Raw genomic sequence first — 19,222 nt, 5'->3', positions numbered from 1 at the left:
GATTGATCGTCACATTATAACACCCCACGGCTGAAAGGGCGAGCATGCTTGGTGCGACGGGGATTCGAAGCCGCCACCCTCAGATTACGAGTCGGGTGCCTTAACCACCTGGCCATGCCGACCCTGCGACTGAAAGGAATGAAATGAAAACTGGCGGCTAAACTGGTGGCTACATTCATTGGATTTATAAGTATGTTACAGTAAATATTCGTTCACTAGCGAATAGCACCATCTAAAATGACGGGGCAAGTACCACCACCCCGAACCCATAGTAAACCCTAACCTCACATTTTATAACTAACTAAAATAAATAAATTTTGCTATATCAAGCTTCAGCAACGAATAGGTTGGAAGATACAGTCTAGGTGGAACTTACATCGTTAAATTGTTTTGTAAGCCAATCGTGACATGTTCGTAAAATAATTATTGGTGCAAATCGGTTTGTTTGAATTTTGCGCAAAGCTACACGAGGGCTATCTGCGCGCCGTCCCATCCTGGGCTAGCTAGAAATCGCATAAATTAACAACTGATTTATTGAGATGTCAGTGCGGTTTGATAATACTACGTTCCAACAATGGCTTTTATGCCGTGTTGCTTAGCAACAAAGATAAAATCTGATATTGTTTTCAGTGTATCATGAAAATATATAAATAAAATATATAAACAACAAAAACTGGAAAAAAATATTTGTTGATTCCGTATTTTAGAGTTTCCGTTGATTAAAAAGGTTTGCTTTTTATTTAAAACGTTGGTGATATAAAAGAGAACAGCGTAATTCAGAAACGATTTAGAGTTAAAACTGAATCGTTATTTTTACTTTCATGATAAACGTACATTATGCACTTGACTCATGGATGGGTGATCCCACACTACGTCTTACACTAAGTTTATTATACCAACATTTACTACACTTATAAGGTTTCACGGGTTTCTTGCATCTCTGTCACTAAAATCATAATGGATAGATAGTAATCCAACTATTTAATCTGGATAAATGCATTTTGGCTTTTATTACTTCTATTTCGAAATATCAAGCGGGATGTAATGTGCAGACTTTTATATAAGTTAAATTAGTTAGCGAGGCCACATTTATCTTTTTTAACCAACCATCATACCCCAAGTTGAATAAAAATGCGACTTGGCTAATTAATGAATGAATATTTGCTGTAGAAGCTTTATTAGTATAACTACCAGTTTGGCCGCAAATTTTGATCTAATTTCTTAAAATGACATGCTCAATCATTTTTTCACACCTAGGAAGTTTTGGATTAGATTTATATTACCTTGCTGATCTAAACACATCACGTCACTCTTACATACAGAATAGTACTTTGTCAGCTGATTTAATTGTGTCACGTAGTTGTCAGAAGCGATAAGCAATTGTGTTCGATATTTGATTCTCTTCAAGCTTGGTTCTTTGAAACTTGGTTAAAATATTCATCTTTCTAATAAACATAGAAACTAATTAGAATACGATCTAAGAAACTACAGCAGATACACAACAGTTTCTATGATAACATGTTACTAAAATCATGAAAGGTTCAGTTGTTTACGAAAGCCAGTGTTAGAACTAGAATTTGAGATCATATTTGAACAGATCTAACTGTGGGGTTTTAAAACATGTAGTTTAACATATTTGTTTGTTATCTAATAAAATATATAATAAATTAACAACATGTTAAATACGGGGTACTTTTATATCCACTTCTGTAACATTAAGAAACAATGGACGCATTTAGCATTTACTCGGGCTGTAGATCGAAAGGCCCTGAGTTCGAGACATAATGCTGCTGTACACGCTCTACTCATTTTTATAAACATGTTATTTATTCCTATTATTCGGTTCTAAGATATAAGTGAAATCACTTGTATCGATGGATAGTGCAAGCTGGCTGCCATCCTTCTAGTCACTAGTTCAAAATTAGTAGCAGTTATGGAATCCATGATGTATTACTTTAACTCACGTGCACTTAAGATATTATATAAGTTTAACATCCCATAAATCAACAAAGTGTCACTTATAAACTGGGTTAATCTGGGTCTGGTTTAGTGTGTATTTATCCACACTTAATCTTGAGAAAAGAATTACCAGTATAAGTTACATTTACGGTTTGTTGTTTTCCTTAAACAGGCGAGAATTGAAGAATTAGAGGAAGAACTCGAGGCCGAAAGACAAGCTAGGGCAAAGGTTAGTATCTTGTTTACATAATTCGGTATAGAATAACAGCGACAAGTTAGGGCAAAGGTTAGTATCTTGTTTACATAACGTGGTATAGAATAACAGCGACAAGTTAGGGCAAAGGTTAGTATCTTGTTTACATAACTCGGTATAGAATAACAGCGACAAGTTAGGGGAAAGGTTAGTATCTTGTTTACATAACTCGGTATAGAATAACAGCGACAAGCTAGGGCAAAGGTTAGTATCTTGTTTACATAACTCGGTATAGAATAACAGCGACAAGCTAGGGCAAAGGTTAGTATCTTGTTTACATAACTCGGTATAGAATAACAGCGACAAGTTAGGGGAAAGGTTAGTATCTTGTTTACATAACTCGGTATAGAATAACAGCGACAAGCTAGGGCAAAGGTTAGTATCTTGTTTACATAACTCGGTATAGAATAACAGCGACAAGTTAGGGGAAAGGTTAGTATCTTGTTTACATAACTCGGTATAGAATAACAGCGACAAGCTAGGGCAAAGGTTAGTATCTTGTTTACATAACTCGGTATAGAATAACAGCGACAAGCTAGGGCAAAGGTTAGTATCTTGTTTACATAACTTGGTATAGAATAACAGCGACAAGTTAGGGAAAGGTTAGTATCTTGTTTACATAACTCGGTATAGAATAACAGCGACAAGCTAGGGCAAAGGTTAGTATCTTGTTTACATAACTCGGTATAGAATAACAGCGACAAGCTAGGGCAAAGGTTAGTATCTTGTTTACATAACTCGGTATAGAATAACAGCGGCAAGCTAGGGGAAAGGTTAGTATCTTGTTTACATAACTCGGTATAGAATAACAGCGACAAGTTAGGGGAAAGGTTAGTATCTTGTTTACATAACTCGGTATAGAATAACAGCGACAAGCTAGGGCAAAGGTTAGTATCTTGTTTACATAACTCGGTATAGAATAACAGCGACAAGTTAGGGGAAAGGTTAGTATCTTGTTTACATAACGTGGTATAGAATAACAGCGACAAGCTAGGGCAAAGGTTAGTATCTTGTTTACATAACTCGGTATAGAATAACAGCGACAAGCTAGGGCAAAGGTTAGTATCTTGTTTACATAACTCGGTATAGAATAACAGCGACAAGCTAGGGCAAATGTTAGTATCTTGTCTACATAACTCGGTATAGGATAACAGCGACAAGCTAGGACAAAGGTTAGTATCTTGTTTACATAACTCGGTATAGAATAACAGCGGCAAGCTAGGGCAAAGGTTAGTATCTTGTTTACATAACGTGGTATAGAATAACAGCGACAAGCTAGAGGCAAAGGTTAGTATCTTGTTTACATAACTCGGTATAGGATAAGAGCTCTCTGAACAAAGCCTTAAAACAAAATAAAAATCAATGTGGTTTTAAAATTTGAAAGCATTTGGATTTGATTTTCTATAATTTTATTCTATTCTCTGACTACCAGGCAGAAAAGCAGAGGGCAGATCTGAGCCGTGAGCTGGAAGAACTCAGCGAGCGTTTGGATGAAGCTGGTGGCGCCACCTCTGCTCAGGTACTAGAACTTAGATTATTAAAGTTACTCTAATTAAACGACCAGAAAAAAGACACGAATTTAATCTTTTACTTAGCAATGCATTGATTAATATTTACATACGTAGTGAAAACTTTTGTTTTATTGTTTTGACTGGAGTCTAAAATGCAGAAAGTGTACTTAATATTTAAAACAAACAACATGTATCGGTGTCAATACTTTTCTTACGTGTGGTCAAACGTTTCACAGATTGAACTTAACAAGAAGCGAGAAGCGGAGCTTGCTAAGTTGAAACGGGATCTGGAAGAGTCCAGCGTCCAGCACGAACAAGTCCTCTCGAATTTGAGGAAGAAACACAATGATGCTGTGGCTGAGCTAAGCGAACAGATTGACCACCTCAACAAGCAGAAGGCCAAGTAAGACAACACATCTGTCATTACATAACCAACAAGTAAGACAACACATTAGTCATTACTTAACTAACAAGACAACACATTTGTCATTACGTAACCAACAAGTAAGACAACACGTCTGTTATTACATAACTAACAAGTAAGACAACACATCTGTCATTACATAACTAACAAGTAAGACAATAAATCTGTCAATACATAACCAACAAGTAAGACAACACATCTGTCATTCCATAACTAACAAGTAAAACAACACATCTGTCATTACGTAACTAACAAGTAAGACAACACATCTTGCATTACATAACCAACAAGTAAGACAACACATCTGTCATTACTTAACCAACAAGTATAACAAGTTCAAGTGACCTGTATTAACTGACCTTCTTAATATATTTATCATTTGATTTACAGAACTGAGAAGGAGAAGGCACAAATGAAGGGCGAGTTGGATGACATGAGGTCAAGTCTGGACCACGTGAACAAGGAAAAGGTGATATTTTGTAAGATAAGTGGTAATATTATTGAACAGTCTGGATTCTCCAGTAAACAAGTGTTTTAATATATAAAAACTGTGTTCTAATGGGACAAGCACGTGTTTTAAACTGTGTTCCAATGGGACAAGCACGTGTCTTACTGTGTATAAACTATGCTGTAATGGGATAAGCACATTTCTACACTTGCTTTTTGGGTTGTAGACTATAATAACATGTGTTTGTTCATTGTGATTACTTGCTAAGTTTATGCTTACTTATGTGGTCTCAAGTTGTTCAGAAAAAATAATTGTAATGATAAAACTGAGATTATATGTAATAATTATTTCATTAACATAGAAAAGGAAACCGACTGAGTTATAATGACGTATGTGATATGTGGTGTTAAAACAAGAACAAATATTTTACCAGCTAACTTAAGCAAGCTTTTTCAACCAGTGATGTTAAGAGATTATTTACGTAGTTTCTTAATCATACGGGTCTTTACATTTTGTCACTGAGGGAAATAGAGATTTACCTTCTGTATATTGGATTCAGGCGAATTCCGAAAAGAACACAAAACAGCTGGAAGTCCAACTGATGGATGCCCAGCACAAGCTAGAAGAAGTCCACCGGACACTGGGAGATTTCGACTCAAACAAGAAGAAACTTACTGTTGAGTGTGGCGATTTACAGAAACAACTTGAAGAATCAGAATCTCAGGTTAATCAGCTGAGCAAATTAAAGATGTCGCTACAGACCCAACTAGAGGAGGCAAGGAGAACAGCAGACGAGGAGAGCAGGGTAAAGTGACACGTTACTGAGTGAGGAGTAAAGTGACACGTTACTTAGTGAGGAGTAAAGTGACAATACATAGTGAGGAGAATAGGGTAAAGCGACACTTTACTTAGTGAGGAGTAGGTTAAAGTGACAATACTTAGTGAGGAGAGTAGGGTAAAGTGACGTTATTTACATATGAAGCACAAGTTAAGATGTTTGGAAGACGATCCATGGTGTAAGATGTATAATAGAAGTCTAGTGTTATGATGTACAGTAGTAGACTGGTGTTTTGGTGTACAATAGAAGACTAGTGTTATGATGTACAGTAGTAGACTGGTGTTTTGGTGTACAATAGAAGACTAGTGTTATGATGTACAGTAGTAGACTGGTGTTTTGATGTACAATAGAAGACTAGTGTTATGATGTACAGTAGTAGACTGGTGTTTTGATGTACAATAGAAGACTAGTGTTATGATGTACAGTAGTAGACTGGTGTTTTGATGTACAATAGAAGACTAGTGTTATGATGTACTTTTGTTGTTGTTTTTTCTCAGGAACGTGCTGCAGTTTTGGGTAAATATAGGAACCTAGAACATGAGCTAGATGGTCTTAAAGAGCAGCTGGAAGAAGAGCAAGAGTCCAAGAATGACCTCCAGAGACAGTTGAGTAAGGCCAATGCTGAAGTCCAACAATGGAGGAACAAGTTTGAAAGTGAAGGTCTCGCTCGGGTAGAAGAGTTAGAGGACGCCAAGTGAGTTTTGAAGTATTACGTCCTTCCATAGTCTGTATATTGAAATAATTATTTCATTCTAGGGAATAGAACAATGAAACAAATACAAATCACTTTCAATCGATCATTTATTTAAATAACCATTTGTTTTGTGTGTTCTTTTTTATTTATAGTTCATTAGTTGCACCACACTTAAGCTATAGCCAAAGTGAAATTGTGTTCATTTCTTAGTTTAGTGCCAGGGTATTGACAATGTTAAATTGTGTTCATTTCTTAGTTTAGTGCCAGGGTATTGACAATGTTAAAATGTTTTCATTTCTTAGTTTAGTGCCAGGGTATTGACAATGTTAAATTGTGTTGATTTCTTAGTTTAGTGCCAGGGTATTGACAATGTTAAATTGTGTTCATTTCTTAGTTTAGTGCCAGGGTATTGACAATGTTAAAATGTGTTCATTTCTTAGTTTAGTGCCAGGGTATTGACAATGTTAAATTGTGTTCATTTCTTAGTTTAGTGCCAGGGTATTGACAATGTTAAATTGTGTTCATTTCTTAGTTTAGTGCCAGGGTATTGACAATGTTAAATTGTGTTCATTTCTTAGTTTAGTGCCAGGGTATTGACAATGTTAAAATGTGTTCATTTCTTAGTTTAGTGCCAGGGTATTGACAATGTTAAATTGTGTTCATTTCTTAGTTTAGTGCCAGGGTATTGACAATGTTAAATTGTGTTCATTTCTTAGTTTAGTGCCAGGGTATTGACAATGTTAAATTGTGTTCATTTCTTAGTTTAGTGCCAGGGTATTGACAATGTTAAAATGTGTTCATTTCTTAGTTTAGTGCCAGGGTATTGACAATGTTAAATTGTGTTCATTTCTTAGTTTAGTGCCAGGGTATTGACAATGTTAAATTGTGTTCATTTCTTAGTTTAGTGCCAGGGTATTGACAATGTTAAATTGTGTTCATTTCTTAGTTTAGTGCCAGGGTATTGACAATGTTAAATTGTGTTCATTTCTTAATTTAGTGCCAGGGTATTGACAATGTTAAATTGTGTTCATTTCTTAGTTTAGTGCAGGGTATTGACAATGTTAAATTGTGTTCATTTCTTAGTTTAGTGCCAGGGTATTGACAATGTTAAATTGTGTTCATTTCTTAGTTTAGTGCCAGGGTATTGACAATGTTAAATTGTGTTCATTTCTTAGTTTAGTGCCAGGGTATTGACAATGTTAAAGTTTGTGTTCATTAAATTGTCTTAATTTAGTGCCAGGGTATTGACAATGTTAAATTGTGTTCATTTCTTAGTTTAGTGCCAGGGTATTGACAATGTTAAATTGTGTTCATTTCTTAGTTTAGTGCCAGGGTATTGACAATGTTAAATTGTGTTCATTTCTTAGTTTAGTGCCAGGGTATTGACAATGTTAAAATGTGTTCATTTCTTAGTTTAGTGCCAGGGTATTGACAATGTTAAATTGTGTTCATTTCTTAGTTTAGTGCCAGGGTATTGACAATGTTAAATTGTGTTCATTTCTTAGTTTAGTGCCAGGGTATTGACAATGTTAAATTGTGTTCATTTCTTAGTTTAGTGCCAGGGTATTGACAATGTTAAAATGTGTTCATTTCTTAGTTTAGTGCCAGGGTATTGACAATGTTAAATTGTGTTCATTTCTTAGTTTAGTGCCAGGGTATTGACAATGTTAAATTGTGTTCATTTCTTAGTTTAGTGCCAGGGTATTGACAATGTTAAATTGTGTTCATTTCTTAGTTTAGTGCCAGGGTATTGACAATGTTAAATTGTGTTCATTTCTTAATTTAGTGCCAGGGTATTGACAATGTTAAATTGTGTTCATTTCTTAGTTTAGTGCAGGGTATTGACAATGTTAAAATGTGTTCATTTCTTAGTTTAGTGCCAGGGTATTGACAATGTTAAATTGTGTTCATTTCTTAGTTTAGTGCCAGGGTATTGTTAAATTGGGTTCATTTCTTAGTTTAGTGCCAGGGTATTGACAATGTTAAATTGTGTTCATTTCTTAGTTTAGTGCCAGGGTATTGACAATGTTAAAATGTGTTCATTTCTTAATTTAGTGCCAGGGTATTGACAATGTTAAATTGTGTTCATTTCTTAGTTTAGTGCCAGGGTATTGACAATGTTAAATTGTGTTCATTTCTTAGTTTAGTGCCAGGGTATTGACAATGTTAAATTGTGTTCATTTCTTAGTTTAGTGCCAGTGTATTGACAATGTTAAATTGTGTTCATTTCTTAATTTAGTGCCAGGGTATTGACAATGTTAAATTGTGTTCATTTCTTAGTTTAGTGCAGGGTATTGACAATGTTAAAATGTGTTCATTTCTTAGTTTAGTGCCAGGGTATTGACAATGTTAAATTGAGTTCATTTCTTAATTTAGTGCCAGGGTATTGACAATGTTAAATTGTGTTCATTTCTTAGTTTAGTGCAGGGTATTGACAATGTTAGAATGTGTTCATGTCCTACAGAACTAAACTCCAAGCAAAGCTACAAGAAGCTGAGGAGCACATTCAGCAGCTCAATGTAAAGTGTGGCGGTTTAGAGAAAGCCAAATCTCGCCTCCAGGGGGAGATTGAGGATATGTCTATTGAGGTTGATAGGGTAAGTGTAACATTAATTCATTTTTTTATCTAACCCGTTACTTTATGAACTTGAAACTATAGTTATACCCCAGCTATGCCAGGTGTTTTGAGAAAGTTATCATGTGGTTGATGAACATTTAAATACTTTTATTTCTAATATAACTGTTTTTACATAAAAACATTGGTATAGTGTGTGTGTAAGTAAACATTAAAAACAATTTAAAAGTATGCTTTATCAGTAACATAGTTTTAACCAGTTAAAACCACAGTAGGTCATGTTTCAGTTTGTAGTCATGTTAGTTTTAACCGATCAGAGCGAAAGTAAGTCATGTCTCAGTTAGTACTCATGCTAGTTTTAACTGATCAGAACCAAAATAAGTCATGTCTCAGTTAGTAGTCATGCGAGTTTTAACCGATTAGAAACTAAGTAAGTCATGTCTCAGTTGGTAGTCATGCTAGTTTTAAGCAATCGGAATCAAACTAGGTCATATTTCAGTTAGTAATGATATTAGTTTTAACCAATCAGAATTACAATAGAACAAGTTTCAGTTAGTAATTACATTAGTTTTAATCAATCAGAACCAGAGTAGGTCATGTTTCAGTCAGTAATTACATTAGTTTTAACCAATCAGTGCCAGAATAAGTTGTATTTCACTTAGTAGTCACATTATTTTTTACTAATCAGAACCATGATAAGTCAGGTTTCAGGTAGCAACCACAATCTGTGAATCATTGTTCACTATCAATATCCATGATGAAGATGAAAGGAGAACATTTACATCCCAGTTTTAAACAGTTTGGACATCTGTCTTTCTAGGCTAACAGCCTCGCTGCCACGCTAGAGAAGAAACAGAAGTCCTTTGACAAAACGATAGCAGAGTGGAAGCAGAAGGTGGACGACCTCTCTGCAGAATTAGATGCTTCCCAGAGGGAGTGTAGAGATTACTCTACAGAACTCTTCAAGATGAGAGCTTCGTATGAGGAAGGTCAGGAGCAGTATGAGGCTGTGAAGAGGGAAAACAAGAACTTGCAAGGTTAAGCCTGTTTCTTTGTACACACGTAGAGTAGTTTCTAGTGATGTTAAGCCTGTTTCTTTGTACAAATGTATAATAGTTTTTTGTCATGTTAAGCCTGTTTCTTTCTACACACGTAGAATAGATTTTATCAAAACACGTTTTTCTCGTGTAGATGAAATCAAGGACCTTGTTGACCAACTTGGTGAGGGAGGAAGGAATGTTCATGAACTTGAGAAATCCAGGAAGAGGCTAGAGATGGAGAAGGAAGAACTCCAGGCAGCTCTGGAAGAGGCTGAAGCAGCACTTGAACAGGAAGAGAACAAGGTGCTCCGTGCTCAACTTGAACTTTCTCAGGTCCGTCAGGAAATTGACCGGAGGATTCAGGACAAAGAGGAGGAGTTCGAAAACACAAGGTTTGCTGACCAATATCAAATATTAGTTCTAATCCAAGAGATCCTTCTTGTTTTTGCTTCTGGTCTCAATAACATTGTCTGATAGTGAAAATGTAAATAAATAATAAAAAAATCCATATATTTCACCATAAGTGAGTACATGCAACAATTTCATGTTCTTGTACTCTCACAGAAAAAATCATCAGAGAGCCATTGACTCCATGCAAGCCAGTCTGGAAGCTGAGTCCAGGGGCAAAGCTGAGGCGTTGCGGATGAAGAAGAAATTGGAGAGCGACATTAATGAGCTGGAGATAGCTTTGGACCACGCTAACAAAGCCAACGCTGAAGCCCAAAAGAACATCAAGAGGTATCAACAACAGATTAAAGAACTCCAGCAAGCAGTGGAAGAAGAACAGAAGGGACGTGATGAAGCTAGAGAACAATATGCCATGGCAGAAAGACGTAGCCATGCCCTCCAGGGTGAACTGGAGGAAAGCAGACAGCTCTTAGAACAGGTGAGACTCGTATCACGTGTTTAACAAGTGAGACATCCTCTGACAAACAAATATCATGTTTATAATAAGTGAGACTTCCTCTGACAAACACATATCACGTTTATAACAAGTGAGACTTCCTCTGAGAAGACCCCCACTAGTACAGCATTAAGTCTACGGACTTACCGCGCTAAAATCAGGGGTTTGATTCCCCTTGGTGGGCTCAGCAGATAGCCCGATGTGGCTTTGCTGTAGGAAAACAAACAAAATCCTATGAGAAACAAATATCACGTTTTTCATGGGTGAAACTTCTCCCCAAGAGACAAATATCACGTTTGTAAGGGGTGAGGCTTCCTCTGACAGACAAAATCACATTTCTCTTAAGTATGGCTTTCTTTGAGAGACAAATATTACGTTTCATACAAGTACAGCTTTCTCAAAGAGACCAAAATAACGTTTCTGTTCCAAAGCTTTTAACCCATTAATGATTTCTGTATGACACTTTATGTTTCTTTATATAAATTGATGTAGTATGGTATCTCCTCACCAGGCTGTGAGTTAATATAGTATGGTGTATCCTCACCATTCTGTAAATTAATGTAGTATGGTATCTCCTCACCAGGCTATGAGTTAATATAGTATGGTGTCTCCTCACCAGGCTGTAAATTAATGTAGTATGGTGTCTCCTCACCAGGTTTAAGTTAATGTAGTATGGTGTCTCCTCACCAGGCTGTAAAGTAATGTAATATGGTGTCTTCTCACCAGGCTGTAAGTTAATGTAGTAAGGTGTCTCCTCACCAGGCTGTAAGTTAATGTAGTATGGTGTCTCCTCACCAGGCTGTAAGTTTATGTAGTATGGTGTCTCCTCACCAGGCTGTAAGTTTATGTAGTATGGTGTCTCCTCACCAGGCTGTAAGTTAATGTAGTATGGTGTCTCTTCACCAGGCTGACCGTGGTAGACGTTCAGCAGAAACAGAACTTGCTGATGCTCATGAACAGATGAACGAACTGTCTGCTAATTCTGCTTCTTTGTCGATGGCCAAGAGAAAACTAGAGGGAGAGATGCAAGCCCTGCAGGTCAGTGTTCAGTTACAAGTATTTAAAGAAAGCCTCTTTAATCACATTCATTCTTTATATTGGTGTGTTTTAACAAATCCGGTTTTCTTTTGTAACTTTATTTACTTTGAATAAAACAAAAACGTTGACTTTTGTTTGTACATTCCTTACTTTGTTTGTTACATTTCATCATGGTCTTGCTAAGAACATGTTATTATATTTCAACACTAAATTAGAGCTAAGACAAAAGGTGAATTGTTTTCGATAGACCGATTTGGATGAGATGCTGAACGAGGCCAAACAGTCTGAAGAGAAGGCCAAGAAAGCCATGGTGGACGCTGCTCGTCTTGCAGACGAACTGAGGGCCGAACAAGAACACGGACAGCAACAAGAAAAGATGCGTAAAGCGATGGAAGTTCAACTGAAAGACCTCCAGGTCAGACTGGACGAGGCCGAGGCTTCAGCCCTCAAGGGTGGAAAGAAAATCATTCAGAAACTGGAACAGAAGGTTCGAATCAATGAAACATTTATTGTTTTGTTAGAATTTAAATATTTCCCTTGGAAGACATTAAATTACTTCGCTTCTACTGATTTTTTTTGTTTAGGTGATGAAGTTTTAATCACGTGATAATAAAGAAACACTGTAAGTGGTGGTTTACATTGATGTGAATTACTTGGAAGGACACATGCTTACTTACACATCTTCTAGGTGCGTGAACTAGAAAACGAGCTTGAAAACGAACAGCGCCGCCATGCGGATGCTGCTAAGAATTCCAGAAAGGGAGAGCGTAGAATCAAGGAGCTCCAGTTCCAGATCGATGAAGACCGGAAGAACCATGAGCGTATGCAAGACCTGGTGGACAAACTACAGCAGAAAATCAAGACATACAAAAGACAGATAGAAGAGGCCGTAAGTAGAGGGCGTATTGTTTTTACACCCGATGGGGAAGGGGATGATTTTTGCAAACACTTATGTGGACTGTTCAATTTGCAAATTGGTAATCTCTGATTACGTAAACCTGAAAGCTGTAAACATACAGTCACAGAGTAATCTTGTTGCCACTATAATTGGATGTATTCTTAGGCCTACTGACTGATACGAAGTTACGAACTATAACTTAGATCGAAAAGCTTAGAAGCACGCTTATATTAAAGATGTACATTTCGGCTACTGAAAAAGCCTACATCTAGGCCTAATTATGTAATTCGATTGATAAGAATACGAGAATCACAAGAACAAACACACAATTTGTTGGCTTGTGATGCAATAAAACAATTCAGCAGATCAAACTGTAGGGGGGGATGATTGTATGCACCATACCCCCCATCTAAAATGAAGGGGGATGTATATCCTCCATCCCCCCCTGGTAACAATGGTAACCAACAACCTGAAGGTATGACTAACGGTGGTAACCAACAACCTTAAGATATAACTAACGGTAGTAACCAACAACCTGAGGATATAACTAACGGTGGTAACCGACAACCTTAAGACATAACTAACGGGGATAACCAACTACCTAAAGGTATAACTAACGGTGGTAACCAACAACCTGAAGGTATAACTAACGGGGGTAACCAACAACTTGAAGGCATAACTAACAAGTGGTAACCAACAACCTGATGGTATGACTAACGGTGGTAACCAACAACCTTAAGATATAACTAACGGTGGTACCCAACAACCTGAGGATATAACTAACGGTGGTAACCGACAACCTTAAGATATAACTAACGGTGGTAACAGACAACCTTAAGATACAACTAACGGAGGTAACCAACAACCTGAAGGTATAACTAACGGTGGTAACCAACAACCTAAAAGATAAAACTAACGGTGGTAACCAACAACTTAAAGGTATGACTAACGGTGGTAACCAACAACCTAAAAGATAAAACTAACGGTGGTAATCAACAACCTTAAGATATAACTAACGGTGGTAACCAACTACCTGAAGGTATAACTAACGGTGATAACCAACAACCTGAGGGTATAACTAACGGGGGTAACTAACGGTGATAACCAACAACCTGAAGGTATACAATTAAAAAGCAAATTTAATGATATTACACGTATAATAAAGACTAATTATTTATTTCCACAGGAGGAAATTGCTGCTTTGAACTTAGCCAAATTCCGTAAAGTACAGCAAGAATTAGAAGACGCTGAAGAAAGAGCAGACATGGCTGAAAACACAGTAGCAAAACTTCGAGCAAGAAACCGTAGTTCAGCCTCAGCTGGTCGAGGAGCTAGTCCAGGAGTGAGTTAATCATGATCTTTTAGTAACACAGAAATATTGACCGTAGTTCAGCGTTAGCTAGTCCAGGAGTAAGTTAACTACGATCTTTTAGTAACACAGAAATATTGACCGTAGTTCAGCCTCAGCTAGTCCAGGAGTAAGTTAACCACGATCCTTTAGTAACACAGAAATATTGACCGTAGTTCAGCCTCAGCTTGTCCAGGAGTAAGTTAACTACGATCTTTTAGTAACACAGAAATATTGACCGTAGTTCAGCCTCAGCTAGTCCAGGAGTAAGTTAACCACGATCCTTTAGTAACACAGAAATATTGACCGTAGTTCAGCCTCAGCTTGTCCAGGAGTAAGTTAACTACGATCTTTTAGTAACACAGAAATATTGACCGTAGTTCAGCCTCAGCTAGTCCAGGAGTAAGTTAACCACGATCTTTTAGTAACACAGAAATATTGACCGTAGTTCAGCCTCAGCTAGTCCAGGAGTAAGTTAACCTTGATATTTTAGTAACGTAGAAATGTTAACCGTAGCTCAGGCTCAGCTGTTAAAATGTTTGTTCATCACAGAATGTCTGTATTTACTCTGAAATTGTATAAACAAACACTCATCACATGACTTGTGTTATTGTAACATATACAGTTAGTGTTATCGTATTTTTATTTGTATAAATAAAACTCGTCACATGACTTGTGTTATTGTGACACATACAGTTAGTGTTATTGTGTCTTTATTTGTATAAATAAAAACCATGACTTGTGTTATTGTGACATATACAGTTAGTGTTATTGTGTTTTTATTTGTATAAATAAACACTCGTCACATGTTTTGTGTTATTGTGACATATACAGTTAGTGGTTTTGTGTTTTTATCTCAGTACGACTTTGTCTTAACCAGTGTCGTTCTCTCCTTTCAGCCTATTATGAGACCAAGTCGCCCTAGAGCTAAAGTTGGAGTCGATGAAGAATAAGCCTTCAATCGTAAGTTATTATTTCCTTGTTAACAACTTTCAACTGTAAGTTATTATTATTTCCTTCTTTAGACTTTACAACCTGCAATCGTAAGTTATTATTTCCTTGTTAACAACTTTCAACCGTAAGTTATTATTATTTCCTTCTTTAGACTTTACAACCTGCAATCGTAAGTTATTATTTCCTTGTTAACAACTTTCAACCGTAAGTTATTATTATTTCCTTCTTTAGACTTTACAACCTGCAATCGTAAGTTATTATTTCCTTGTTAACAACTTTCAACCGTAAGTTATTATTATTTCCTTCTTTAGACTTTACAACCTGCAATCGTAAGTTATTATTTCCTTGTTAACAACTTTCAACCGTAAGTTATTATTATTTCCTTCTTTAGACTTTACAACCTGCAATCGTAAGTTATTATTTCCTTGTTAACAACTTTCAACCGTAAGTTATTATTATTTCCTTCTTTAGACTTTACAACCTGCAATCGTAAGTTATTATTTCCTTGTTAACAACTTTCAACCGTAAGTTATTATTATTTCCTTCTTTAGACTTTACAACCTGCAATCGTAAGTTATTATTATTTCCTTCTTTAGACTTTACAACCTGCAATCGTAAGTTATTATTTCCTTGTTAACAACTTTCAACCGTAAGTTATTATTATTTCCTTCTTTAGACTTTACAACCTGCAATCGTAAGTTATTATTTCCTTGTTAACAACTTTCAACCGTAAGTTATTATTATTTCCTTCTTTAGACTTTACAACCTGCAATCGTAAGTTATTATTTCCTTGTTTACAACTTTCAACCGTAAGTTATTATTATTTCCTTCTTTAGACTTTACAACCTGCAATCGTAAGTTATTATTTCCTTGTTAACAACTTTCAACCGTAAGTTATTATTATTTCCTTCTTTAGACTTTACAACCTGCAATCGTAAGTTATTATTTCCTTGTTAACAACTTTCAACCGTAAGTTATTATTATTTCCTTCTTTAGACTTTACAACCTGCAATCGTAAGTTATTATTTCCTTGTTTACAACTTTCAACCGTAAGTTATTATTATTTCCTTCTTTAGACTTTACAACCTGCAATCGTAAGTTATTATTTCCTTGTTAACAACTTTCAACCGTAAGTTATTATTATTTCCTTCTTTAGACTTTACAACCTGCAATCGTAAGTTATTATTTCCTTGTTAACAACTTTCAACCGTAAGTTATTATTATTTCCTTCTTTAGACTTTACAACCTGCAATCGTAAGTTATTATTTCCTTGTTAACAACTTTCAACCGTAAGTTATTATTATTTCCTTCTTTAGACTTTACAACCTGCAATCGTAAGTTATTATTTCCTTGCAAACAACTTTCAACCGTAAGTTATTATTATTTCCTTCTTTAGACTTTACAACCTGCAATCGTAAGTTATTATTTCCTTGCAAACAACTTTCAACCGTAAGTTATTATTATTTCCTTCTTTAGACTTTACAACCTGCAATCGTAAGTTATTATTTCCTTGCAAACAACTTTCAACCGTAAGTTATTATTATTTCCTTCTTTAGACTTTACAACCTGCAATCGTAAGTTATTATTTCCTTGCAAACAACTTTCAACCGTAAGTTATTATTATTTCCTTCTTTAGACTTTACAACCTGCAATCGTAAGTTATTATTTCCTTGCAAACAACTTTCAACCGTAAGTTATTATTATTTCCTTCTTTAGACTTTACAACCTGCAATCGTAAGTTACTATTTCCTTGCAAACAACTTTCAACTGTAAGTTATTATTATTTTCTTGTTAACACCTTAGGTTCGTATATTTTGTTATGGAAAGCTTTACCTTATGTTTATGATTTTGTTTTGTTTTTAATTGGTTTAGTGTTCTTTATATAAAACATTTTACATCGTAAGACAAATGTATATACATGTATATATGTATGTGTATGTATCATGAAGAATGAAAATAGTGACTTAAGTTTCATGAGTATTAAAACAATTCCAGCATTCATTCGAACATGTCATAAAGATTTTCCAAACCACTGGCAGGTTTAACATTCACATTTAATTTTGTTTACAGAACTTCTCCACTTCTCGACATAATGGTTATAGACGAAAATTCGGACCTCGATGGATAAGGACGCATCGCATTTCTTTTTGGCTCTGTAAACTTTAAAATTATTAGAAATCAAACGAATGAAACTAAAGCATTAGATGTGTGTAAAATAGGAAGTTCATTCTACTTAAATGCATTTTAAACGGGGTTGTTGTCTCGAAGTTGCTACAGAAATTAATAGTCTAACTTATGATCATGTGGTATCTAAATAAATATTGCTGTCTACTGTCGTTGGTTGTCATGTGTCTACTCACTATACGCAGAAGTGACTTCGATCACAACAGGAAATATTCTACTATTCACTATAACTACAACGTACTATGCTGTTCAGATATCTGGAAAAGTAACACAAAGTTATGATAAGCAATCACGTGTTTTAGAAACAATAGAAAACAAATTTAAAATTATGTTGAGTAATCGTAATGTTGATATAATTCTTTAATTTTAAAACAACACTATCCAAAATACAACTTTGAAACTTGCTAATAATTTCTTATCTATTACGTTAACAGAAAAGTCCACAGAAGTTTGGTTTCGTCTCTTTTCAGAGCTTTTGAAACCAATGTTAGATCTACTGAGAACTAAAATTACACACAGTCCAGTGTTATAATACGAAATGAATAGTCGAAGTAAATAAGAACGTAATAATACGTGAATTACGTCATATTTCCTATATACAGTAACAACAAAGCTTTTCGTCCAATACCAAGCCTCAATACTCCAACACAGCGATGGTCTAAACGTTATTTATGTCATCAGTTGCTGGGTGATATTTGTATCGGTTGAACTAGACTAAGCTGGCTAACTGTAATTTTTATACATTGTGTTTAAGGTACACATTTCATAAGTAACACGCGTGTGTTTTTAAATTCACTTTTGGACGCCATCTGTAGGCATTTTGTTTTCTCTTGACAACGAACTATTATTTAGTTGGCGCTAGGCCTAGGTACTTGATTTCACTTTTTGAATTGAAAGGTCTTTCTGTTTTTTCCATTACGAAACATATAATTTTGTTACCTGCATCTAGATAGACTCATGATGTTAAAATTTTTCTGTTCTGCTACGTATGGGTTCTGTTGCTTGAAGGTCTGTTTTACTAACGGTAACTTGTTTCTTCATCACAGTTTGTTTTGTTTGTTTTGGAATTTCGCACAAAGCTACTCGAGGGCTATCTGTGCTAGCCGTCCCTAATTTTGCAGTGTAAGACTAGAGGGAAGGCAGCTAGTCATCACCACCCACCGCCAACTCTTGGGCTACTCTTTTACCAACGAATAGTGGGATTGACCGTCACATTATACGCCCCCACGGCTGGGAGGGCGAGCATGTTTAGCGCGACGCGGGCGCGAACCCGCGACCCTCGGATTACGAGTCGCAGCCTTACGCGCTTGGCCATGCCAGGCCTACTTCATCACAGAATCATGTATTACTGTTTACCAGAAGCTGTGTTGTCTCTCTGCTGGTCACATATATTACCACTAGAGTAATTCAAGACCAAATAATAGATATGTAGTCACATAATAACAGTTTTTATATGTGGACTAAACAATGATTACAGCTTTAGTTGTCCACATGCACGTGTTCACTTTTTTTGTTCATCAATATTAAACGTGTTTTTGTCGTTTCCAAATTTGTTCGTGAGGACGAGAAACCCATTTGAAGTGAGAATATGTCTCAGGTTGTCTGGTATGGGTATAAAAATGGTATGTGGTGTACAAAAAACTTGATAAACAAGGTGCCAACAACAAGAAAGACGCCAATCAACTAATCTCATAATTAACAGATCCGACCAACAATTAAACAATGAAGATATACATCTGTTTAACAAAGGACTCAACACCTAGAAATATTCCATCTTAATACCCACACCAGTTGTCCTGAGATATATTTCAAAATTTGTGATTGAAATGAAAAAAGAGTAACGTTTGGGAAAAATAGATATTTTAATAGCATATATCTTTCATACAAAACACACGTTTACAATGAAAATAAAGATAAATCAGCGAAATTTAACAGCTGTGTGTAAATCTCAAGACAAGTTCGTTAGATGTGTATTTCTTTACTTTTAATTTTATTATCTCCTTGGTCTAAACGGAAAATTTGTTCCATCTCTCGTTCTGTAGTGCACACAGTGTCTTATTATCGTCTAAAAAATTGCAGGAACCAGCCCTAAAGTTTCAGGAAGTCATTCTGCCATTGAGATTTAAAACTTTGAGAATTGTTTTTTTTTTTTAA

At 35.8% G+C, this 19,222-nt stretch overlaps 1 protein-coding gene and 1 long non-coding RNA gene across 10 annotated transcripts in view; one reads left to right on the top strand and one right to left on the bottom strand.

Annotated features, from left to right (window-relative positions):
- LOC143257902 (myosin heavy chain, muscle-like) overlaps nucleotides 1-17,220 on the top strand; it is a 48,916-nt gene extending 31,696 nt beyond the window's left edge. For all 9 annotated transcript variants that reach the window (XM_076516941.1, XM_076516937.1, XM_076516939.1 and 6 more), the window contains 16 exons: nucleotides 2,132-2,188; nucleotides 3,645-3,731; nucleotides 3,960-4,126; nucleotides 4,538-4,616; nucleotides 5,155-5,400; nucleotides 5,931-6,127; nucleotides 8,592-8,724; nucleotides 9,523-9,739; nucleotides 9,894-10,134; nucleotides 10,307-10,628; nucleotides 11,553-11,684; nucleotides 11,932-12,171; nucleotides 12,373-12,573; nucleotides 13,769-13,924; nucleotides 14,830-14,893; nucleotides 16,955-17,220. In XM_076516941.1, coding sequence (XP_076373056.1) covers nucleotides 2,132-2,188; nucleotides 3,645-3,731; nucleotides 3,960-4,126; nucleotides 4,538-4,616; nucleotides 5,155-5,400; nucleotides 5,931-6,127; nucleotides 8,592-8,724; nucleotides 9,523-9,739; nucleotides 9,894-10,134; nucleotides 10,307-10,628; nucleotides 11,553-11,684; nucleotides 11,932-12,171; nucleotides 12,373-12,573; nucleotides 13,769-13,924; nucleotides 14,830-14,883 — 2,529 coding nt within the window. In that variant the 3' untranslated portion in view covers nucleotides 14,884-14,893; nucleotides 16,955-17,220. The remainder of the gene's footprint in view (nucleotides 1-2,131; nucleotides 2,189-3,644; nucleotides 3,732-3,959; nucleotides 4,127-4,537; nucleotides 4,617-5,154; nucleotides 5,401-5,930; nucleotides 6,128-8,591; nucleotides 8,725-9,522; nucleotides 9,740-9,893; nucleotides 10,135-10,306; nucleotides 10,629-11,552; nucleotides 11,685-11,931; nucleotides 12,172-12,372; nucleotides 12,574-13,768; nucleotides 13,925-14,829; nucleotides 14,894-16,954) is intronic.
- LOC143257904 (uncharacterized) lies at nucleotides 13,486-13,812 on the bottom strand. The gene is made up of 3 exons (XR_013032012.1): nucleotides 13,695-13,812; nucleotides 13,616-13,648; nucleotides 13,486-13,548 (listed from the first exon to the last, which is right to left on the bottom strand). It is a non-coding gene; the product is annotated as an uncharacterized LOC143257904 (long non-coding RNA).
- Nucleotides 17,221-19,222: the final 2,002 nt, after the last annotated feature.

This window comes from Tachypleus tridentatus, chromosome 7, assembly GCF_004210375.1.
Source record: "Tachypleus tridentatus isolate NWPU-2018 chromosome 7, ASM421037v1, whole genome shotgun sequence".
NCBI lineage: Eukaryota > Metazoa > Arthropoda > Merostomata > Xiphosura > Limulidae > Tachypleus > Tachypleus tridentatus.
Note: the sequence above shows the minus strand (reverse complement) of the source record. Positions and strands in the feature narration are given on the sequence as shown.